General features: G+C 38.3%; 1 protein-coding gene across 6 annotated transcripts in view; it reads left to right on the forward strand.

Moving 5' to 3' along the window:
* DCAF10 (DDB1 and CUL4 associated factor 10) overlaps positions 1-25720 on the forward strand; it is an 82584-nt gene that overhangs the window by 20965 nt on the left and 35899 nt on the right. For 5 of the 6 annotated variants that reach the window (XM_078372611.1, XM_035252395.3, XM_078372589.1 and 2 more), the window contains one exon: positions 13894-14007. The exons of the other annotated variant lie outside the window; for it this stretch is intronic. In XM_078372611.1, the coding sequence (XP_078228737.1) occupies positions 13894-14007 (114 nt within the window). The remainder of the gene's footprint in view (positions 1-13893; positions 14008-25720) is intronic. 6 annotated transcript variants of the gene reach the window in all.

Here is a 25720-nt window from a genome sequence, read left to right on the forward strand (position 1 = left end):
AGACTCCATTTCAAAATAAAAATAAATTATGAGGTGATATTCTAAGTTTTTATGGTTTTTTAGGGATATTTACATGTTAACTTTTGGATTTAATAGGTATTTAAAAATTTCAAGGAACCAAAAGACAAGAAAGATTATAATTTCCAGACTAGTACAAGAAAGAGTATGGAATGAGAAAAAAATTCCAAAAGAAGGCAAGAAAGAGAAAGAAAAAAAGACAAGTATGATAAATAAAAAGCACAAAGAATAGCTGAAAATAAATCAAAATATTACTAGTTGTAATAACTATAAGCTACTAAATATTCTAATTATTAAAGAAAAGAGTAGCTCAGCAGAGTGGCTCATGCCTATAATCCCAGCATTTTGGGAGGCCAAGGCAGGCAGATTGCTTGAGCCCAGGAGTTTGAGACCAGCCTGGGCAACATAGGGAGACCCTGTCTCTACAAAAAAATACAAAAATTAGCCGGTTGTGGTGATGTGCCACTTTGTCCTAGCCACTCAGGTGGCTGAGGCAGGAGGATCATTTGAGCTTGGAAGGTGGAGGCTGCAGTGAGCCAGGATTGTGACACTGCATTCCAGCCTGAGCAACCGAGTGAGACCCTGTCTTACAAAAAATTAAATAAATGAAAGGACAGTGCTTCTTAAAATCTTACTCTTAATGGCATTTATAGACTACATTCAGGCCTGATATTCAGCTGATACACACTGTTTCAGCTATACCAGTTGTTAAAATATTGGTATGTCTCTAGTAGTTACTGACCCAAGCCTGTTAAGTGCATCTTAATGCTTCATTGCTTTCCTTGGGACTTCCTATAGTAACCAATTATACAGCAACTAAAGAGTTAAGAACTGGCACAATAAGAGGCTGTCAACCAACAACTCAGTGGAGAACTATAGGGTGGGTAGGATCCGTTCTAATTGCTCCTCACTCATGCCTGTTACCCTCCAACACACAAAAAAATCCATAGGCATATGGCCAGTGACCATCTGGCTTCTCTAAGAGTAGGGCTGCCTGCCTTTCTCATGTCAGATTCACATGACCCCTTTGGGAACTGCAGCTGTGGAGATCCAGAGGGAAGAGAGCAGTCAAATGAGAGTAATAGTATTGTGCTACTGCAGTTATCATCCAGATATATTAATTCTCTTGGCACAGTGCACACTCCCATGGCGAGATAGAATCCACAACAGATGACTGAGGCCTATGGGGATGGCTTATGTATGATTAACTTCTGGGATGTACATCCTTAGTTTTATCATTCGTGTTTAATTTCACCATTATTTAGATAGGACAAGTATGCCAAAACCTAATCAATACCTGCCTACAGTGGGCATTAATGACATTCTTTTTTTTTTTTTGAGACAGAGTCTCGCTCTGTCACCCAGGCTAGAGTGCAGTGGTGCTATCTCTGCTCACTACAACCTCTGCCTCCCAGGTTCAAGCAATTCTCTTGCCTCAGCTTCCTGAGTAGCTGGGACTATAGGCATGCACCACCATGCCCAGTTGATTTTTTATATTTTTAGTCAAGATGAGGTTTCACCCTGTTAGCCAGGTTGGTCTCAATCTCTCGACCTCGTGATCTTCCCACTTCAGCCTCTCCAAGTGCTGGAATTACAGGTGTGAGCCACTGTACCCAGCCTAATGATACTCATTTTATAAATAAAAATGACTACCAAAATAAATCTTTTTCTCTGTACTAGACATTTAGTTGAGAAGCAGAAAGGTTATTAAATGAAGGTTCTGTGCCCTGGTATATGCTCTTAACTGCCGTATCACATTACCTTGCATCTGGACTGAGTGATTGGGTTTAATATAATTAAACATATCAAATTATTTTTGTGATTAATATCAAGTTATTAATACATTTAAACAAATATTGAATATATGAAACAGCAGCCATTCAAAGGGCTAAAAACATTTTTAAATACACTTATTGTTACTTCAGCAAAAGCCAAAGAGGATTCAGCTCCCATGAACAATTCTGTTGATGTTAAGAGTGATTTCTCTTTTTTTAGTTCAGGTATGGCGGCTCACACCTGTAATCCTAGCACTCTGGGAGGTTGAAGGTGGAGGATTGCTTGAGCTCAGGAGTTCAAGACCAGCTGAAGCAACATAGGGAGACCCTGTCTCTAAAAAAAATTTAAGAAAGAGTGATTTTTTAAAATGTATCACAACTACAAGTTACTTAATGACTATAAATTTAATGTGGACATTCTTAGAAGGGCTTTATCTAGTTTCCCGTGTCAGTTCATGGTTCAGACAAGGGCATCTGTGTCAAATAAAAGATTATGACTACAAGTTCCAAAAATTAATAAATGAATCAAAATAACTAGAATGATTTAATGAACAATTTGAGCTACAATGGTTATCACTTGGTGGGCATTTTAATAATCTATATAGGTTAATTTATTTAGAAAATGTTTTTAATTTTACTTATGTTAATTTATATTACCATTGATTTTTTTTTCTTTTTTCTTTTCTTTTTTTTTTTTTTTTTGAGGCAGAGTTTCACTCTTGTTGCCCAGGCCGGAGTGCAATAATGTGATGTTGGCTCACTGCAATCTCCACCTTCCGGGTTCAAGCAATTCTCTTGCCTTAGCCTACCAAGTAGCTGGGACTACAAGCATGCACCACCATACTTGGCCAATTTTGTATTTTTAGTACAGATGGGTTTCACCATGTTGGTCAGGCCGATCTCAAACTCCTGACCTCAGATGATCCACCTGCCTCAGCCTCCCAGAGAGCTGGGAGAATAGGCTTGAACCACCGCGCCTGGCCTGAATTTTTAACCTTTTTGAATATCACACTTAACCGTATGTAACAGCTGCTTCATGTTTTTTTTTTTTTCAAATACACAAGGAACATTTGTAAAATTTTCATATGAGACCATAAATTTCCAAAGATTGGTATAGAATACCATTTCTCACCACAATGTGATCACTAGAAATAAATTAAAAGATAACTAACCAGCATGGTGGTTCACACCTGTGATCCCAGCACTTGGGAGGCTGAGGCGGTGGATCACTTGATTCCTGGGAGTTCAAGAGTGTCTCTACAAAAAATAACAAAAATTAACCAGTTGTGGTGGCTCATGCCTATAGCCCCAGCTACTTGGGAGGCTGAGGTGGGAGGATCACTTGAACCCAGAAAGCAGAGGTTGCAGTGAACCAAAATTGCACCACTGCACTCCAGCCTGGGTGACAGAATAAGACACTGTCTCAAAAGAAAAAAAAAAAAAATATATATATATATATATATAAAATGTTTTTTGGAAGTCAAGAGACAAATGTAATTAAAAAGATATCTGGAGGTCTGGCACAGCAGCTCACATTTGTAATCCCAGCACTTTGGGAGACTGAGGTGGGAGGATATGCTAGGAGTTCATGACCAGCCAGGGCAATGAAGAGAGACTGTCTCTACAAAACATTTAAAAATTAGCTTGGTGTGGTGGCATGTGCCTGTAGTCCTAGCTACTCAGGAGGCTGAGGCAGGAGGACTGCTTGAGCTTGGGAGTTTGAGGTTGTCACTGCATTCCAGCCTGGGTGACAGAATGAGGCTGTCTCAAAAAACACACACACACACACACACACACACACACACACACACACACACAAAACTAGAAATGTCTCATACATTTTCAAAAAGCATTGATAAATTCATGGGTCAAACAGGAAATACTTGAAATTAGAAATGTTCAGAACTAAATGAAAATAAAATCATGTGTCTCAAAATGTGTTGGATACAGGTAAAACTGTACTTCGCAGGAAAATTATAGTATTTAATAAACTGAAAAGGAAGACAAGGAAAATTAATGAGCTAAGTATTCATCTCAAGAAAGCAAAGTTATCTGCAAATAATAGCAAAATCAATCTAAAGAGAGCAGAAGGAGATACAGTAAAACAAGGAGAAATTAGTGAAATTTTAAAAACCAATAGAACTACTGAATAGGGACAAAGGTTTGTCTTTGAAAATTTATAAAAATGAACAGCATTCATGATACTGAGAAAATGCACAGACAATATTCAGAATAAAAGGGGGGACATAGGCCAGGTGTGGTGGCTCACACCTGTAATCCTAGCACTTTGGGAGGCTAATGTGAGTAGATCACCTGATGTTAGGAGTTTGAGACCAGCCTGGCCAACATGGTGAAATGCTGTCTCTACTAAAAATACAAAAATTAGCCAGGTGTGGTGGCGGGCACACCTATAATCCCAGCTACTTGGGAAGCTGAGCAGAACTGCTTGAACCTGGAAGGTGGAGGTCACAGTGAGCTGAGATTGGGCCACTTCACTCCAGACTGGGCAAAAGGGCAAAACTCTGTCTAAAAAAAAAAAAAAAGGTGGGGAACTGCCAGGAGCAGTGGCTCACGCCTGTAATCCCAGCACTTTGGGAGGCTGAGGCAGCTGGATCACCTGAAGTCAGGAGTTTGAGAGCAGCCTTGCCAACATGAAACCCCGTCTCTAGTAAAAATACAAAAAATTAGCTAGGCGTCATGGCTGATGCCTGTAATCCCAGCTACTCGGGAGGCTGAGGCAGGAGAAGTGCTTGAACTGAACCCAGGAGGCAGAGGTTGCTGTGAGCCGAGATCTCACCACTGCACTCCAGCCAGCCTGAGCAATGAGAGCAATACAACATTTCAAAAAAAAAGTGGGGAGGGGGGAGTGGGAGACAACTTTATATGCAAGAGGTAGATGATCTGGACCAACCTTCCAACTGAGAGTAATCAGAAAAGCTAGAGGAAATATTAAATATTTAATATTTTGAGGGGATTAGAGAATTACCAGGGCAATAAAGAAATTGCAGGGTCAAGTTCTACAAAATAGGAAAGCCAGTGATGTGAACCCAGCATTTGAGTTCATTTTTCTCTGAGAGGCATCTGTCAATCTCAAAAGCAGCAGCAACAATGAGACTGAGTGGCATTTCTTTTTGGAGGGAGAGTCTCGCTGTATCCCCCAGGGTGGAGTGTAGTGGTGTGATCTTGGCTCACTGCAACCTCCACTTCCTGGGTTCAAGTGATTATCCTGCCTTAGCCTCCTGAGTAGCTGGTATTACAGGCACCTGCCATCACGGCCGGCTAATTTTTGTATTTTTAGTAGAGACAGGGTTTTGCCATGTTGGCCAAACTGGTCTTGAATTCCTGACCTCCAGTGATCTGCCTGCCTGGGCCTCCCAAAGTGCTGGGATTACAGGTGTGAGCCACTACACCCGGCTCTGAATGGTATTTCTGATGGACTCATGGCTGGGATAGATGAGGTTACAAGAACTGAAATTTAGGATCCGAAATTTAGGTTTCGGTTACCCAACATATCCTAGGACTAAGGGTGAATCAAGAATAGGCCATACTCATAGGGTCTAAAGGCTAGCTTCAAATCATCTCATTTCCTATGTAGATTAAGAAGATCTCAGATTGTCAGCACCTCTACTCTAGCTTACTTGCCATAATTAAATATAAATCTTATATGGAAAAAAAAATATGCAGTTGAGCACTGTGGTTTATACCTTTAATCCCAGTTCTTTGGGAGGCTGAGGAGGGAAGATTCGTTGAGGTCAGGAGTTGAGCAACATAATGAGAGACCCCATCTCTGAAAAAAAATTAAAAATTAGCTGGGCAAGGTAGTGTGTGCCTGCCATCCTAGCTACTCTGGAGGCTGAGGCAGGAAGATTGTTTAAGCCCAGGTGTTTGAGTGAGCTATAATCACACCACTACACTTCAGCCTGGGTGACAGAGCAAGACCTTGTCTCTAAAGAAATTTTTTTAAAAAGATAGTATATCATCCAGTGCTTTAAATTAATACCTATAATTTTTGTATACAGTGATGAGCACTCATGCAAGGAGATTCGTTGTCTGAAAAAACAGGAAAAATCAGCAAACAACAGAAATATACCCACAGGAGATCTGACTTTTTTCCGTATGTTTTTTCCATATTCCAATATGTTCAAGGAATTAAAAGGTAAGATGGAGAAATTTAGCAGAGAACTATAATCTATAAAAAGAAGATCCTAGAATGAAGAAGTACAGTAACAGCTTGAGAATAGATGAGAAAAAAAGTATAGTAACTTGTGAGCTTGAGAATAGATGAGAAAAAAATATACAGAATAAAGCTCAGATTTACTAAAATGGGCCATAGAGATTGATAGAGTCATAAAATACAGGAAAAAGATCTTATAAGTGAAGTTTCAGAAAGAGATTAAAGAGAATGGGGATAAATCAATATTTGAACAGATAATATATAAGAATTTTAAAAATTAACAAAAGACATTGTAGATTCAAGAAGGGCTATAAATCTGAAGCAAGAGAAAGACAAAAAAAGCAGGCCAGGCACGGTGGCACACCTCTGTAATCCCAGCACCTAGGGAGGCTGAGGTGGTTGGATCTCTTGAGCTCAGGAGTTTGAGACCAGCCTGGCAACACAGTGAAACCCCAACTCTACAAAAAAATAAGCCGGGCACAGTGGCATACACCTGTGGTACCAGCTACTTGGCAGGCTGAAGGAGAGGGATCCCTTGAATTTGGGAGGTCAAAGTTGCAGTGAGCTGAGATTGCACCACTGCACTCCAGCACTGCTGCACTCCAACCCTACTTCAAAAACAAACAAATAACAGAAAGAAAGATAAAACCACACTTAGCTACAAGAGTAAAGCTGCTAAAATCAAAATAAAACATATACATGCACAAAGGCAAAGAAAATCTTAAAAGCAGCTCGAGGAAAGAGATGGATTACTTTCAAAGGAGGCTCAAAGAGAGAGCTAAGTTCACTGCAGAAACAATGGAAGTCAAGAGACAAAGATATTTCCAGACAAATATTGAGAGAATTTGCCACTATCAGATCTACACCGAAACAGGTAACAAAAATTATTCTTTAGAAGGAAGGAAAAAGATGGAAGATCAGAGGTACAGGAAGAACAAAAAGTAAATATGCATGTAAATCAAAATGAATGTTAAGTTTTTTTTTTGTTTTTTTTTTTTTTGAGACAGAGTCTCTCCCTGCCATCAAGCTGGAGAGCAGTGGCGTGAACATGGCTCACTGCAGCCTTGACTTCCTGGGCTCAAGTAATCCTTGCTTCTGCCTTTCATGTACCTGGGACCACAGGTACATGCCAGCATGCCTGGCTAATTTTTAAAATTTTGTAGAGACAAGGGTCTCAGTTTGTTGCTCAGGCTGAGAATGGTATAAAACAATAAGAATTTTTAGTAGAGCATTAAATTTATATGTAATTATACCTAAACAATTAAATGTTAGGATGGGATAAAGGAAGTTGAAGTGAGCTAAGGTTCTTACATTATCCAGGAAGTAATAATTTTGTACTTCACTTTAAAAAGTTGATGCATGATGTTAGCTCTTTAGGTATTTGCTAAAAGAACAGTAAAATAATATATTTAACATACTAAATAATGTATGGGGAGATATCAATAGTAAATATATACATAACTTTTTAGAGATGGGGTCTTGCACTATTGCCCAGGCTGGAGATCACTGCAACCGCCAACTCCTAGGCTCAAGCAATCCTGCCTGTCTCCTGAGCAGCTACGACTATAGGCACAAGCCACTACGCCTGGCTATTTTATTTCTGTATAGAGATAGTGTCTCCATATGTGGTCCAGGCTGATCTCCAACTCCTGGCCACAACTTATCCTTCCGCCTTGGAAGTCAAGAGACAAAGATATTTGACCAACAAATATCCTGGTGACGGAGTCTTGCTCTGTCACCAGACTGGAGTGCAGTGGTGCGATCTTGGCTCACCTAAAGCACTAGGATTACAGGCCTGAGCCAATGTGCCTGGCCAACAAATTTTTTAAAGCAACTGAAAAGGGACATAGAACAGACAGGACAAATGGAAAGGAAATTCTAAGGGGACAGATTTCAACTCAAAGATTGCTAGTAATTACATTAAATGTAATTTGACGGAGACAATGATTGTCAGATCAAATTTTTTTTAAACTGCTTACAGAAGACATACCTGAAATGTAAGGATACACAGAGTTTTAAAGTAAAAGGATGTCAGGGCATACCATTGCTAACATTAGCTAAATGAAAGTTGGTGTACTATGTTAACATCAGACAACACAAAAAGCAAATTCATACAATTCCAAGCATTGAGATTGAGCAGGGTTTGTTCTTCAATGAAAGTTCAGGAAATAAATAACTAGAAAATATCTTTATTATATCTTTATTTTTGGAAATGCTCTTAAAAATAAGAGCATTTATTCTTTGTGAGTCAAAGAATAAATCACAGTATAAATTATAAAATATTTAAAATGGAATGATGAAAACACTATCAAAATTTGTGCAATTGCAGCTAAAGCCATGTACAGAGGAAAATCTATAGATCCCTAAATGCAGATATTAGAAAAGGAAGGCTGGAAGTCAATAAGCTAAGGAAGCATCTCAAGAACTTTGAAACAGAACAACAAATTATACCCAAAGAAGATAAAAAGAAGGATAATAAAGAAGATTTTTAAATAGGATAATAAAAAGATCAGAGTGCAACTGAACCACTTTGAAATTATTTGTCACTATCTTTTTTTTTTTTTTAGACAGAGTCACTCTGTCGCCCAGGCTGGAGTGCAGTGGCACAATCTCAGCTCACTGCAGCCTCTGCCTCCTTAGTTCAAGTGATTCTGCCTCAGCCTCTCAAGTAGCTGGGATTACAGGTGCCTACCACCATGCCCGGCTAATTTTTTTTTTTTTTTTTTTTTTTTTTTAGTAGAAACAGGATTTCACCATGTTGGTCAAGCTGGTCTCAAACTCCTGACCTCAGATGATCCACCCACCTTGGCCTCCCAAAGTGTTGGGATTACAGGCGTGAGCCACTGCACCTGGACTTTGTCACTATCTTCTTTTTTTTTTTTTTTTTTGAGACGGAGTCTTGCTCTGTCACCAGGCTGGAGTGCTGTGGTGTGATCTTGGCTCACTTCAACCTCTGCCTCCTGGCTTAAAGCGATTCCCGTGCCTCAGCCTCCCAAGTACTGGGGACTACAGGTATGTGCCACCATGCCTGGCTAACTTTTTTGTATTTGAGTAGAGATGGGGTTTCACCATGTTGGCCAGGATGGTCTTAATCTCCTGACCTCGTGATCCACCCACCTCAGCCTCCTAAAGTGCTGGGATTACAGGCATGAGCCACTGCACCCAGCCTGTCACTATCTTATAAATGATCAAACTAGTGTACCCTATAATTCTATTTTATTCCTAGTATCTGGCTAACAGGAATGTATACATAATTGTATCACAAGACATGTACCAGAATTTAAAGCACTCTTACTCATAAGTAGAAGGAACACAACTGTCTACCAATAGTAGAATGTATAAATTGTAGTGTATTTATACAGTGGAATAACACTCGAGAATGCAAGAGCTCTAGCAGCCACATGGGTGAATCTCACAAAACATAACATTGTGTAAAATAAACCAGCTATGAAAGAATACATACTCTATCATTTAAAAAATGTTTAAGGCAGTATTAGAAGTTGGGATGGTGGTTTTAGGAGTAAGGAAGGATTAGCAATTAAGAAGAGACAGACAGTGGGCTATATTGGTAACATTATGTTTCTTGACCTATGTGATAGTTACATGAGTGTGCACCCTTTGGGAGAATGGCTTAATTCATTGTGATGCATTCACATGGTTTGTGTAGTTTTTTTGTTTTGGTTTTGTTTTGTTTTTGAGACAGAGTCTCACTCTGTTGCCCAGGCTGGAGTGCAATGACATGATCTTGGCTCACTGCAACCTCTGCCTCCTGGGTTCAAGTAATTCTCCTGCCTCTTGCTATGCTGTCAGGCTGGTCTTGAACTCCTGGGCTCAAGAGATCTTCCTGCCTCAGCCACTGAAAGTGCTAGAATTATAGGTGTGAGCCACTGCGTTCAGCCTTAAAAGTTTAAAAACAGAAACAGAAGATACTGTGAACAACTTCATGCCAATACAGTTTTAAAGTTCAAAAGAATAGGCTAATTCCTAGAAAGTAGAAATTACCAAAACTGACATTAGTAAAAGATTAGAGAGCCCAAGTAGTACCATAACCAGTAATACTGCAGTAGTTAGGTTTTACAGGCAAATACTACCAAATTTACAAGAAATAAATAATCCCAATTCACAGAAACTATTCCAATGTATAAAATAACAAGGGCCAGTCTTAACTCATTCTGTGATGTTAGCATACCCTTTATACCAAAACCTGACATGAATAGCACAAGAAAGCAAAATTACCATGCAGTTTCACTGAAGAATAAAGAAAGAAAAAGCATAAACCAAATATTAGCCAACTTAACCTAGCAATGAAGTAAAAATGAAAGACTGATTTGAAATTAGAAAATAAATTAATGTAAATAACTACATTAATATATTAAAGGAAAAATGTAAGAATATCTCAATAAATGCTGAAAAATCTTATACAGTTTGACATATATTCATGAAAACAAAGCTTAGCAAAATTGAAACAGAACTTTCCTTAATCTAATAGTAGAAATCTGCCCAAAAAACCTATAGCAAGCATTGTACTTAATGATGAAATGTTGAATATATTCTTGAAGATCAGGAACAGGAGTACCTGTTATTAACATTTCTATTTAACACTGTTCTGAAAGTCCTACTCAGTATAACAACAAAGACAAAGAGAAGGAAAAAGGTTTTTAAAAAGAGCAGGCTGGGTGTGGTGGCTCACCCTTGTAATCCCAGCACTTTAGGAGGCTGAGGCAGGTGGATCAACTGAGGTCAGGAGTTCAGAACCAGCCTGGCCAACATGGTGAAACCCTGTCTTTACTAATACAAAAATTAGCCAGGTGTTGTGGCACATGCCTGTAGTTCCAGCTACTCAGGAAGCTGAGGCAAGAGAATTACTTGAACCCAGGAGGCGGAGGTTGCAGTGAGCTGAGATCGTGCCATTGCACTTTAACCTGGGTAACAAGAGCAAAATTCTGTCTCAAAAAAAAAAAAGAGAGAAGAACAACAAAGCAATTGTTTATAGATGGTACTATTATCAACAAAGGAAACCCCAAATAATAGAATAGTAAGATTGATAATCAGTATTTTAAAAATCAGTTACATTTCTATATATCAGCAATAAACACAGGCAAACAAAAAAAATTTTTCTGAGAAGGGTCTCTGTCATCCAGGCTGGAGTGCAATGGCATGATCATAGCTCACTGCAGCTTCAACTTCCCTGACTCAGCTGATCCTCCCGCCTCAGCCACCTAAATAGCTGGGACTACAGGTGTACACCACTATGCCTATACCTAGCTAATTTTTAAATTTTTGTGGAGACAAGAAATTTAAAAATTAGAATAGTGTTGCACAGGCTGGTCTCAAACTCCTGAGCTCAAGTAATCTTTCCTCCTTGGTCTCCCAAAATTCTGGGATTACAAGAATAAGCCACTGTGTCCAGCATAAGCAAAAATTTCAAAAGAACATTTATAAAAATTAAAAAAAAAATCAAGTGCCCAGGGATAAGTCCAACAGAAGGTAGGGCACGGGCCATATGGAGGAAACTATACAATTTTATTGAGAGAATTACAGAAAATTTAAATAAATGGAGATATATTAATTAAGTCCATGCACTGGAAAACTCCATATTGTAAAGATATAAGTTCCACTAAAACTTTTTGGGCTGGTCATGATGGCTCACACCTGTAGCCCAGCACTTTAGGAAGCCGAGGTGGGCGGATCACCTGAGGTCAAGAGTTCAAGACCAGCCTGGCTAACATGGTGAAACCCCGTTTCTACTAAAATTACGAAAAATTAGTCGGGTGTGGTGGCAATTGCCTGTAATCCCAGCACTTTGGGAGGCCGAGGCGGATGGATCACAAGGTCAGGAGATCGAGACCATCCTGGGCAACATGGTAAAACCCCGTCTCTACTAAAAATACAAAAATTAGCTGGGCATGTTGGCACGTGCCTGTAATCCCAGCTACTCAGGAGGCTGAGGCAGGAGAATTGCTTGAACCCAGGAGGCGGAGGTTGCAGTGAGCCGAGATTGCGCCACTGCACTCCAGTCTGGCACCTGGTGACAGAGTGAGACTCTGTCTCAAAAAAAAAAGCAAAACAAAAACTTTTCGGTATCAATAGATTTAATATAATCTCAATTAACATCTGCACCTGGATTTTGTGTGTGTGTGTGTGTGTATACATAAATTGATACATTGATTGAGTGTATAAGGATGGTCAAAGGTCCAAGATTTACTCAGATACTGTGTGGGAAAATGTGCATATTACTGTATGAGGTAAATCAATATTGTATCATATAAATTCTACCCAAGTAATCTGTACAGTCAGTGCATTGCAATAAAATTTCAACAAGGTTTTGTTTTAGCAGAATTTGACATGGTATATATAAAATTTACTTGAAGATAAAGCATAACATTAGTCAAGAAAAAGTGTTTGTAAAGCAAATGAAGGGGTCTTGCTTTGCCACATAGCAAATATACTATAAGCCTTCTAGAAATTAAGATAGTGTGGTGTTGCATAGAATACCAATATACTGTCCAAGAACAAAACTTACATGTAGTAAAGATGGCATTACAAATCAATATAAATAAGATCAGCCTTGAGACTGGAACAAATTGTATACCAGCAATAAACAAAGCAATATGTATCTTTTAAACAAATATGTATCTTTTAAAAGATACATATCATACCATATACAAAAATATACTGTAATTTGAGTCAAACAAAACAATAACTGTCAGTTTTATAGATCCCTTTTATACAATGTTCATTTAAGATTAAAAATATCCCAGAGGTTGGCTTTGTGTGGTGCCTCGTACCTGTAATCCCAGCGCTTTGGGAGGCGGCAGGCAGATCACTTGAGATTTGAGACTAGCCTGGGCAACATAGTAAAACCCTGTCTCCAATAAACATAAAAAATTAGTCAGGTGTGGTGGTGGGTGCCTGTAATCCCAGTTACTTAGGAGGCTGAGTCAGGAGAATCCCTTGAACCTGGGAGGTGAAGGTTGCAGTGAACTGAGATTGCACCACTGCTGACAGACACCCTGGCTATTAAAATTCTATCTTATTTGCATTCATCTTAGTTGTATAAAATAATCAGGATTTCATTTGCTAGAAATGAAATGAATCTGAAAGAGCAGGGCTTACAAAAAAACTAATAATCAAAATAAATAAAATTCAATAGATTTCCACAAATCAAAACGAGGTTTCTAAGTTTTATGAAAATAACAACTTTGCAGTAGGGAAGGCCTAAAACAAGAGACAAACCTAAAAAACCATAAAGGAAAAGATTGATAAGTTTGACTATGTTTAACTCTTCTGATAGGTTATATGCCAGTTATTTTCCAGTATATTTTATAGAGAATGATGAAGAAATACATAATTTGGTTGTATAAGATTTTCCCCCTAAGTTGTCTCATAAGTGTACAATTTTTGGCAACCAACTTTTTTATTTAAAAATATGTTCTGGAGTTCTTTCATACTCATATAAAGCTAACCCTTTCTTTTTAAATTCTATACAGTATTTCAAAGTATTATGTACCATAGCTTATATAACCAATCACTCTGTCTGTCATGTACATTTAAGATACTTTGAATTTCTCCACTTTACAATGAAGCATATCTTTATATGTTTCTTTGTATTTGTGATTAATTCTCTAAATTAAATTCCCAGAAAAAATTGCTGAGTCAAAACACATATGCCCATTTTAAATTTTGATACTTTAGAGGTGCTGTCCAAACATAAGCTACACCAGATTATACTCCACTATAATGTATGAGAGTACCATCTCCTACTACTCTTGCCAACTGTGGATAGTATAAATCTTTTAAATATTTGCTACTAACATGGGCAAAAGAAGTTATTTACCTATAGCTTGTGTTATTATAAATAAGTGAACATCAATAAGTAGCGAATGCTAGAAAACTAAACAAGATAAATGTGTCATTTGCTTTCAGGTCAGTGCTGACAGTTGCTTGTGAACAAACTGAAGTTCTGCTTTTTGACCCTATATCTTCAAAGCACATAAAAACACTTTCTGAAGCTCATGAAGACTGTGTAAATAATATCAGGTTAGTATTATAGTGAAAAAGTGAACTTTATCACTGTGGCCCCAAATGTTGTGTTTTGGAAGTTAGTGAAAATGTGTTATGCCTCATCCAGCAGTGCTAGATGATCCACACTGTGAATTGTGAATTAATCCCTTATAAAACGAATCCTTTAATTACAAAACTGTTAGCTATTTTGGATTGGAATCTTTCTGAAATACATTTTTAACTTCTATATAATTTTACCTTTTCATATATTAATGTCATCATTATGAACCTCAGCCATGTATTATGCTAGTCCTATAATGCCTTTGTGCTAATGATCTGTGTAGAATGATGGCAGTCCCATTGCTTATCACCTGTCACTCCCACCCCATCGCCCCACAAATACAAACTGTTAAAAGCAAAAAGTACATGCACAGATAATTTTTTTGCAGCATTAGAAGTTCCTTAATTCTCAATAATGTGGGAAGTGAATTATAATTGAGCAGTTTGGTGATTAATATTCAGTCATTGAAATGATGGTCGTAGAGACTACGTAGCAATGTAGGCAAATGCTTGGCATAATATAGGTTAAAATTGTGATAAGAATTACACAAATAGGAGATGATACGGAAGAAAAGATTAAAAGGAAAAGTTTTAAAATGCTAACAGTAATTAGAATGGGTGGATTATGAGTAATTTTATATTTTTTCTATGTAATGAGATTATATTACTTTTATAATTATTACTTTTAATTTTCTATAAAAGGAAATATGGAAATTACTATTCAAAATACTGTATTTTGATGTAAGTCCTTTGCTCCAAACACATAGAACAAAATAAATTAAATAGCACAAAAAATATAGCAGGTTCTGAGACAACATAAAGATCTTTGTGGGCCAGAAATGAAACACGGACACAAAGTTTTAAACAGGGCTGAAACCACAGACCAGCTGGCTTTCAGTCTAGCACTGACATCTAGTAGTTTTGCTCCTGTCAGGTAAAAGGATTAAAAAGTGCGTAAGTGTTTCATGCGAGGCAGGAGCCAGAGCCAGAATCACTACATGAAGCCAGGGGTTTGGTTAAAATATCTGTCTTATTTATGAAAGGCTGAAAAGAGAAAAAAGCTAATCACTACCCGAAGCTATTGTTTTTTTTTTTTTTTTTTTTTTTTTTTGAGACAGAGTTTCGCTCTTGTTACCTAGGCTGGAGTGCAATGGCGCGATCTCGGCTCACCGCAAACTCTGCCTCCTGGGTTCAGGCAATTCTCCTGCCTCAGCCTCCTGAGTAGCTGGGATTACAGGCTTGAGCCACCGCACCCGGCCCAACTATAGGTTTTAGCTGATAAAGACACAGCCTCATCAGTAGCTACTGAATGAAGCCACTTGCTGAGTCAGTGACTTAATGTGTATCTATGACATTTCCAATGTCATTATTAAACTGTAGCCCCGAAATGTCATTTTAAGGCCTAGTTGTGGACTGGGGTCCCAGAAGGCCAAGTGGGAGCAACTCTGAAACCATTAAATAAGAGAAGAGAAAAAAAAATTAAAAACTTTTTCTACTCAAAAGAAACCTATAATCCAAATTCTAAATTTATAAAGATATATAATCAGCCACCAGAACATGCATTTCTCTGGATGAATTTAGTTTTATGGAGCAGTTCAACAAAGACTTTATTTTAAAAAATAAATTATTTATTTTTGACTAGGTAATAGATACACATAGTACAAAATTCAAAGGTACAAAAAAGGTAAACAGTGAAAAGTAAGTCTATCTCCACCTCTGTCGCCTAGGCACCCAGTTTACCTCCCCACAGGCAATCACTGTTACCCATTTCTTGCTATCCTTTCTGAGATAGTTTTTGCAGATACAAACATAAATATATATATATATATATAAATGGTAGTATTCTATATATACTATTACTTTCCTAGCCTCTTTCAACAAATAACATGTTTAGAGATCATTTGATATTAATACCCATGGGATTATCTTATTCTTTTTAACTGCTGCATGGTATTCCAATGATTGAGAGAAATTTTTAAGCCTTTTTAGGATGCTCAGAGAAATAAATAAAGGAATACTTTCCAATCAAAGAGAGCTTAAAAACAGAAACAAAAGAGATTGTGAAAGAAAAAGTCAATGTAGTAAAGAACTAGCTAGAACGCCTAGAAATTAAAAATGTCAAGCTGTCCAGAAGTAAAACCAAATACTTACAGCCAACTTATCTTTGACAAAGCAAAGCAAAAGAAAACAAAACAAACAAAAAAAACCCATAAAGTGGGGAAAGGATACCCTTTTCAACAAATGGTGCTGGGATAATTGGCTAGCCACATGTAGGAGAATGAAACTGGATCCTCATCTCTCACTTTATCCAAAAATCAACTCAAGATGGATTAAAGACTTAAACCTAAGTCCTGAAACTATAAAAATTCTAGAAGATAACATTGAAAAAACCCTTCTAGACACTGGCTTAGGCAAGGGTTTCATGACCAAAAACCCAAAAGCAATTGCAATAAAAACAAAGATAAATAGCTGGGACCTAATTAAACTAAAGAGCTTTGGAATGGCAAAGGAACAGTCAGCAGAGAAAAGAGACAACTCACAGAGTGGGAGAAAATCTGCACAATCTGTAATATCCAGAATCTACGACAAACTCAAATCAGTAAGAAAAAAGCAATCCTATCACAAAGTAGGCTAAGGAAATGAACAGACAATTCTCAGAAAAAGAATACTTTATATGGCCAACAAACATATGAAAAAATGCTCAATATCACTAATGATCAGGTAAATGCAAATCAAAACCACAATGCAATACCACCTTACTCCTGTAAGAATGGCCATAATCAAAGAATCAAAAAACAGTAGATGTTGGTGGGGATGCGGTGACCAAGGAACACTTCTGTACTGCTGTGGGAGTGTAAACTAGTACAGTCACTATGGAAAACAGTGTGGAGACTCCTTAAAGAACTAAAAGCAGAGCTACCATTTGATCCAGCAATCCCACTACTGGGTATCTACCCAGAGGAAAAGAAGTCATTATTCGAAAAAGATACTTGCACACACATATTTATAGCAGCACAATTCACAATAGCAATATCATGGAACCAACTCAAATGCCCATCAATCAACCAATGGATAAAGAAACTGTGGTAATATTTATACACAATGGAATACTACTCAGCCATAAAAAGTAATGGCTAAACAACATTTGCAATGACCTGGATGAGATTAAACACTGTTTTTTTGTTTTTTGAGATGGAGTTTCACTCTTGTTACCTAGGCTGGAGTGCAATGGCGCGATCTCGGCTCACCGCAACCTCTGCCTCCTGGATTCAGGCAATTCTCCTGCCTCAGCCTCCTGAATAGCTGGGATTACAGGCACATGCCACCATGCCCAGCTAATTTTTTGTATTTTTAGTAGAGACGGGGGTTTCACCATGTTGACCAGGATGGTCTTGATCTCTTGACCTCATGATCCACTTGCCTCGGCCTCCCAAAGTGCTGGGATTACAGGCTTGAGCCACCGTGCCCAGCTAACACTGTTTTTTTAAGTGAGGTAATTCAGGAATGGAAAACCAGACATCATATGTTCTAATTGATATGTGGGACCTAGGCTATGAGGACATAAAGGCATAAGAATGATACAATTAGGTTTTGGGGACTTGGGGGGAAGAGTGGGAGGTTGGACAAGGAATAAAAGACAACAAATACGGTGCAGTATATACTGCTCAGGTGATGGGTGCACCAGAATCTCACAAATCCACACTAAATAACTCATGTAACCAAATACCACCTCATACCCCAATAATTTATGGAAAAATAAAATTAAAAAATAAAAGTCAAGCCTGGCTTGGTGGCTAACACCTGCAATCCCAGTAGCTTGAGAGGCTGAGGCAGGAGGATTACTTGAGCCCAGGAGTTAAAGGCTGCAGTGATCTATAACTGCACCATGGCTCTCAGGCAAGGTGACAGAACAAGACTCTATAAAAAGAAAGAAAAAGAAATTATGTCGTTGGTATATAAAAAACTCAATAGATGGGATAACCTTTACCTTTTACACCACTGATAAATGAATTAATGAGTTAGAATATGGCACTAAAAATTCACACAGAATACAGAAAAAAGGTCAAAATATGAAAAAGTAGTTGAAAGGATTAATTGAGAGATTACAGTGTATATAAAGAGTTATAGAAAAAGACTGGTAAAAACTAATTTTTGAACATAACAATGGCTGAGAATTTTTAGCACTGAAGGGCCTGAGACATCAAATCAAAAGTGAACTTTATAGTGTCAAGCTGTAGAGACCATCTCGGTCATGGAGACTCCAACCCAGATGGCGCTGAAGGAATTAAGAAACAGAAACAGAGATAGAGTGCAAAAGGTGGAACATCAGGGGTTACAGCATTCCTGGCTGAGAGGCTTGAAAAGAGTTTGACCCACATATTTATTGACAGCAAGCAAGTGATAATCATCATTACTGCAGTTTATAGATTGACGAAAAGCATTCTTCATAGGGAACAAAGCATTCTTTACTAGTCGGAAGAAACAGGCTCTGACGCGTTTATCTACTGCAACTGGAACATGTCAGGGTGCGGGTCCCTCATGCTATTGTTTGTGGTTCCGGAATGCCTTAAGCAGTCTTCTGTCCTGGATGGGTCAGGCATTTATTTCCCTTACTCCAGTAACCCAGCAACCTCCAGCAGTGTGTGTCACTATCATCATGAGTATGTCATAGTGCTATAGATATCTTGTTTATGGCCAGTTTCTTTAAGGCCTGTTTATGACAGCCTGAGGGCCTGTTCCCAGCATCAAGCAGTTTAAATAAAGATAAATTCACATCTAGACAGGTTGTGGTGAAACTCTAGAATACCAAAAATCAAGAGAAAATCTTAGAAGCCACCAAAGTTAGAAGCCAGATTACCTACAGAAGTACGATAATTACACAAACAGGTTTCTCATTAGTAATAGTTGGTATCAGGAGAAAATGGAGTAATATTAATATCTTCAATATGAAGGCAAAATAATATTCAGTACCATGTTATATCCAGGTAAACTGTTAATCCAGACTGAAGAATTTTAATTAGGTAAAATATTAACTGTTATTAATAGGAGGAAGAAAAGAATTTAGGAGCTTTGGGGGGGTATATGTAAAACAAAATTAAAATTAAAACTCTAGATTAGCACTATCCAATAAAAATATAATGCTAGCCACATATGTAATTTTTAATTTTATAGTAGTCACATTAAAAAAGAAAAAAGATAAAATCAATTTTTAATAACTCATTTCACCTAGTATGTCCAAAATATTATCATTTCAACATGTAATCAGTATAAAAATTATTGAGATATTTTACTTTCATGTTTTTCATGCTAAGTCAAAATCCAGTGTGTATTTTATATTTACAGCACATCTTTTTCCTTTTTTTTTTTTGAGATGGAGTCTCACTCTATCACCCAGGCTGGAGGGCAGTGGCATGATCTCAGCTCACTGCAACCTCCGTCTCCTGGACTGAAGCCATTCTTGTGCCTCAGCCTCCCAAGTAGCTGGGATTACAAGCAAGTGCCACCACATTCAGCTAATTTTTGTGTATTTAGTAGAGACAGGGTTTCACGACATTGGCCAGGCTGGTCTTGACCTCAGGTGATCCGCCTGACCCGGCCTCCCAAAGTGCTGGGATTACAGGTGTCAGGCCTGCCTACCAAGAACTCAAAAGCAAATGTAGGTAATGACTACGTTACCAAATTGGATAGTATGGCTCTAGACTGTAGCAACAAATAAATTGTATGCATGGGGGAGTTTTGTTAAGTGGGAAGGTATAATATGTTTAGGCCCTCTCCATGTTCAAGAGGAAGACAAAAATAAGTAATTTAAAACTCTTCTAGAAAATATATAATTAAATATATGTGATGAAAAAAGATGACTAAAAAATGGAAATACAAACCATTACACCTCTCAAAGCAGCAGCAGAAGGGCAAAAGAGAACAGTGAAAACTTAATCATTTCAGTAAAAGGAGAGTTTTAAAAAATAAAAAAATTTTAAGCAAAAAGAGAGACATCATAGAATATAGAAAACAAGAAGTAGAAAGAGTTCCAAATATATGAGTAGTTCAAAGTAAATATAAATAGACTAATCTTCTTTATTAAGCATCAACAATTTGAATAAAAAGCCAAATTATTTATCTGTTGATCTATCACTATTTAGCAATACCAAAAATAAAACCACTGAGAAATGGGAAAAAAATACTGATAGAAATGATCAATATCAGACAGATGAAAGACCAAAGGCTTTAATAAATATACAATGAAACAGTACACATTAATAAAAGGAAAAGTCTACCCAGGAGATATAATAATTATGAACCTGAATGCACCTTAAATATAGCCTTAAAATAAACAAAGCAAAAACAGAATTATAAAGAATTAGAAGTCTACAATGATAGTGAGATATTTTAATACAGTTCTGTCCAAAATTGGTAAATCAAGCAGATAAAAATTAGGCAGTAGAAGATTTTAAAATATCCTGAACAAATGGCTGTTATTAAAAAGTCAAAAAACTGTAATCCCAGCACTTTGGGAGGCCGAGGCAGGTGGATCACGAGGTCAAGAGATCGAGACCATCCTGGTCAACATGGTGAAACCCCGTCTCTACTAAAAATACAAAAACTTAGCTGGGCATGGTGGCTCATGCCTGTAATCCAAGCTACTTGGGAGGCTGAGGCAGGAGAATTGCCTGAACCCAGGAGGCGGAGGTTGCAATGAGCCGAGATCGTGCCATTGCACTCCAGCCTGGGTAACAAGAGCGAAACTCCATCTCAAAAAAATACAGATGCTGGTGAGGTTATGGAGAAAAAGGAACACTTATACACTGTTGGTGAGAGTGTAAATTATTCAACCATTGTGGAAAACAGTGTGGTGATTCCTCAAAGACCTAAAAACAACTATCATTCGACCCAGTAGTCCCATTACTGGGTATATACCCAAAGGAATAAAGACACATGCATTCATATGTTCACGCAGCACTATTCACAATAGCAAAGGCATGGAATCAACCTAAATGCCTATCAGTGGCAGACTGGATAAGGAAAATGTAGTATATATACACCATGGAATACTATGCAGTCATAAAGAGAATGAGGTCATTTCCTTTGCAAGAAATTGGGTAGAGCTGGAGGCCATTATCTTTAGCAAACTAATGCAGGAATAGAAAACCAAATACTGCATGTTCTCACTTAGAAGTGGGAGCTATATGATGAGAACACATTGTAGACACATAGAGGGGTGCAACAGACACTGGGGCCTTCCAGAGAGTGGAGGGTGGGAGAAGGGAGAGGATCAGGAAAAATAACCAATGAGTACTAGGCTTAATACCCGAGTGACTAAATAATCTGTACAACAAACCTCTATGACACAAGTTTAGCTATATAACAAACCTACACATGTACTTCTGAACTAAACTGTTTAGAAAAGTGGCTGGGCAGGGTGGCCCATGCCTGGAATCTTAGCACTTTGGGAGGCTGAGGCAGGTGGATCACCTGAAGTCAGGAGTTGGAGACTAGCCTGGCCAACATGGTGAAAGCCTGTCTCTACTGAAAATACCAAAAAACAAAAATTAGCCAGACGTGGTGGCATGTGCCTCTAATCCCAGCTACCCGGGAGGTTGAGGCAAAAGAATCACTGTAGCCGCCACCCAGGAGGTGGCGGCTACAGTGAGCCGAGATTGTGCCAGTGCACTCCAGCCCAAGCAACAGAGTGAGACTCTGTGTTAAAAAAAAAAAAAAAGTTTAAAAAATGGAATATTTCTTTTAAAAAAAAGAGGCAGTATGAACAGAGTTAATGCATAGTTGAACAAATGAGAAAAGGTATTTACAATGTTAAAAGCTGACAAGGGATTAATACCCAGAATATACAAGAAGTCCTGCAAATAAAAATAAGGATGGCAACCCCAGTAGAAAAATGGGCAAAGGATATGGACAAACAGCTGATAGAAAGGAAACGCCCACAGCTATTATGCATGTAAAGAGAAGCTCAAAGTTAGTAATCACACAAATGAGGATTAGAATAAAATGCCACTTTACATCTACTGGACTGGCAAAAATTTAAAAGCTGGATAAGCCAAATGTTGGCATGGATGGGTTCTGTGTCATAATGGCTGATGGGGTGTGGATGTTACAATCTTTCTGGGAGGATCTGGGGCTACTAATGCTATGACCCAGCAGGAGTATACAGTCCAGAGACATTCCCGTGGGATCCACAAAGACCACAGATCTGAAGTTGTTTGGTGTGGTTTAAGTGTGTGGTAGAGCACTGGAGCCAGCTGGGTGCCCACCATCAATGGGAGAATGCACAGGTGAAATGTGGCAGGTGACGCCAGGGTGACGTTTGGCAATGGGAACCCAGATTAGAGATGTCTGTGCCCCATGTATGAGATTTCAGAACCTAGTAGGTTTTTAGAATGAAGAAAAAGCAGAATATGTAATACATTATCATTTATGCAAAAAAACATACACCCAAATAAGACCAGAATACCTATTTCATAAGAACACCAACATATAGAAGCACAGAAGCAATATATCACCACACTGCAATTGGAACAAAATTGTTGCATAAATGGGTAGGGGAGAAATGAAAGTTGGAGGTGGGGATAAATGGAAACAAATGCTTAGACAACAAAGTGACCTGGGAACCTTACACAGATTGGTGATGAAAATATGCTACAATAGGATAAAAGTATGATTAACCCCACCTTCTGCATCTGAGGTCTCAAAAACAAGCAAGCAAACAGGCAGAAAACAAAAACAAAAAGAAAAGATGTAAAACAGAGTTACCAAAATGGTGGTAGATTTAATGTATTTACATTAAACAAATACATGTTTTTAACAACAAAAAATATCCTGAACAGTATTTCTAATTAAAAACAAATGTTGGATAAAATGTAATGTATATATATATTTTTATTTTCTTCTTTTTTTCTTTTCTCTGATACGGAGTTTAGCTCTCGTTGCCCAGGCTGGAGTGCAATGGCATGATCTTGGCTCACCACAACCTCCACCTCTGGGTTCAAGTGATTCTCCTGCCTTAGCCTTCCTGAGTAGCTTGGATTACAGGCATGTGCCACCATGCCCAGCCAAGTTTGTATTTTTAGTAGAGACTGGGTCTCTCCACGTTGGCCAGGCTGGTCTCGAACTCCTGACCTCAGATGATCCACCTGCCTCAGCCTCCCAAAGTGCTGGAATTACAGGTGTGAGCCACTGTGCCCGGCCTATATTTTTCTAATGTGTAGTTGAGCTCATAAGAAAGAAACAAATCCGTGGGCCAAAAATGAAATGGAATCAGGAATGCAAAGAAGTAAACAGGTGTTCAGTTGGCTTTTACCCTGAAGGCTTCTGCCAAGTACTGATGACCTTGAGCTTCTGTTTTGACAAGTATGAGAAGTAAAGGGAGCAGGAGAGTTAATTCTAGAACCAGTTTAAGGTGAGGAGTTTAAAAGAAAGTGACTCTGCATAGGCTGTGACCCCAAAAGTGCTTACTTTCAGCAAAAAGGTGATGCAGAGATAAACCATCTTGTTCATCTAGGCTGTGGCATTGGGGAGAGGAGTGGCTGAATATTTTATTTTTATTTTAGAGAGAGACTCTCTCTCTGCCTATTTTGCTAAAGTGTTATCTTATATAACCTATATACTAATCCTTTTAGAGAGATTCTCTCTCTAAAATAAAATATTTTAAATAAAAATGAAATAAAATTTTATTTTAGAGGCAGAGTCCCGCTCTGTTGCCCAAGCTGGAGTTCAGTGGCATGATCATTGCTCACTGCATAGCTCAAGGGGTCTTCCCATTTCAACCTGCCAAGTAGCTGTGGCTATAGGTGTGTGCCACTACCTTGGCTATTTAAAAAAACTTTTTTTTTACAGACAGGGTCTTGCTGTGTTGCCCAGGCTTCTCACACTGCTGACCTCAAGCAACCCTCCCACCTTGGCCTTCCTAAGTGCTGGAATTACAGTCATGAGTCACTGTGCCTGGCCCTCTTCTGTTAATATCTAACCACAGTCCAGCACTCATGCATGTATGGGAGCTAAATTCACACTACCATATGGTTCAAAATCTCCAGCCAACAATTTTCAGTTGGATCCAGGTTGGAAGCACTGTCATGTACCTGTAAAAAGAAATGAAAGTCTGCCAAGCGCAGTAGCACACATCTGTAATCCTAGCTTCTTGGGAGGCCGAGGCTGAGCCCAGGAGTTCATGGCCAGCCTGAGCAAAAGAGCAAGACCTGCCTCTCAGAGAAAAGGGGGAAAAATAAAAATAAAAAGGAAAACAAACAAACAAATGCAAATCTTCTCTGAAGGCAAAAATTCAGTACCATAAAGTTGATTCTCCCCAAATTATCCTATAAATTCAGTGTAGTTTTAGTTACAATACCAACAGAGTTTTTCACAAAACTTGATTTTAAAACTTACATAGAACAATAAGAACCAGGCATGGTGGTACATGCCTATAGCATGTAGTTGTTTTTTGAGACGGAGTTTCGCTCTTGTTACCCAGGCTGGAGTGCAATGGCACGATCTCGGCTCACCGCAACCTCTGCCTCCTGGGTTCAGGCAATTCTCCTGCCTCAGCCTCCTGAGTAGCTGGGATTACAGGCACACGCCACCATACCCAGCTAATTTTTTGTATTTTTAATAGAGATGGGGTTTCACCATGTTGACCAGGATGGTCTCGATCTCTTGACCTCATGATCCACCCGCCTCGGCCTCCCAAAGTGCTGGGATTACAGGCATGAGCCACCACTCCCGGCCAGCATGTAGTCTTAAAACTAGAGTAGATCAAGTGACAATGGAATATCCCAGAAACAGACCTATGTATCTATAAAAATGTTGTATGTGATAGCAGGGGCATTATGAGTCAGTGGGGGGTGGAAATGGAAAAGAGAAGTTTGGCTACATGTATAAAAAAATAGAATAAAATTAGATCTCTACTTCACACTGTAAGTGAAAATAACTTCCAGTTAGATTAAAAATCTAATTATAAAAGCAAACCTTTAAAATTTTAGGAGAAAGTATATAATACAGTTGTGTTCTAAGTGTAAGAAAGGGGTTTTTTTTTGAGGGGGGGATTACAGCTATGAGCCACTGTGCCCAGCCTGCATTAATTATTTTAAAAAGTTGATCTTCAACTTCACCATATATTGCTAAACTGCTCTTCAAAATAATGTTACAAATTATACTTCATCAGTAATATCTGAGTGTGTATTTTTCAACATTTCAAGAGAAATACCAAGTATTTTTCTGCCAATATTTGGTATTTATTATTTTTATTTGCACTTCCATAATAAATAATAAGCTTGAAAATCTTTCTGTAGCTCATTGTAGTTTATCTTACGGGATTCTCTGCCTATTTTGCTAAAGCATTATCTTATATAACCTATATACTAATCCTCTTCTGGTTATGTACATTGAAAATATCTTTACATTTTCTCCTACCAACTATAGCCTATCTTCTCACATTGTTATAATGTCTTTGATTACAATGAAGTTTAAAATTTTTATGCAGTTGAACTGATCAATCCTTAATGATTTATGCTTTTTGTATCTTAAAAAATCCTTTCTTGGCTGGGTACAGTGGCTCATGCCTGTAATCCTAGCATGTTGGGAAGCCAAGGCAGACAGATCACCTGAGGCCAGGAGTTTGAGACCAGCCTGACCAACATGGAGGAAGCCTGTCTCTACTTAAAATACAAAATTAGCCAGGTGTGGT

This window comes from Callithrix jacchus, chromosome 1 (assembly GCF_049354715.1).
Source record: "Callithrix jacchus isolate 240 chromosome 1, calJac240_pri, whole genome shotgun sequence".
Classification (NCBI taxonomy): Eukaryota; Metazoa; Chordata; class Mammalia; order Primates; family Cebidae; genus Callithrix; species Callithrix jacchus.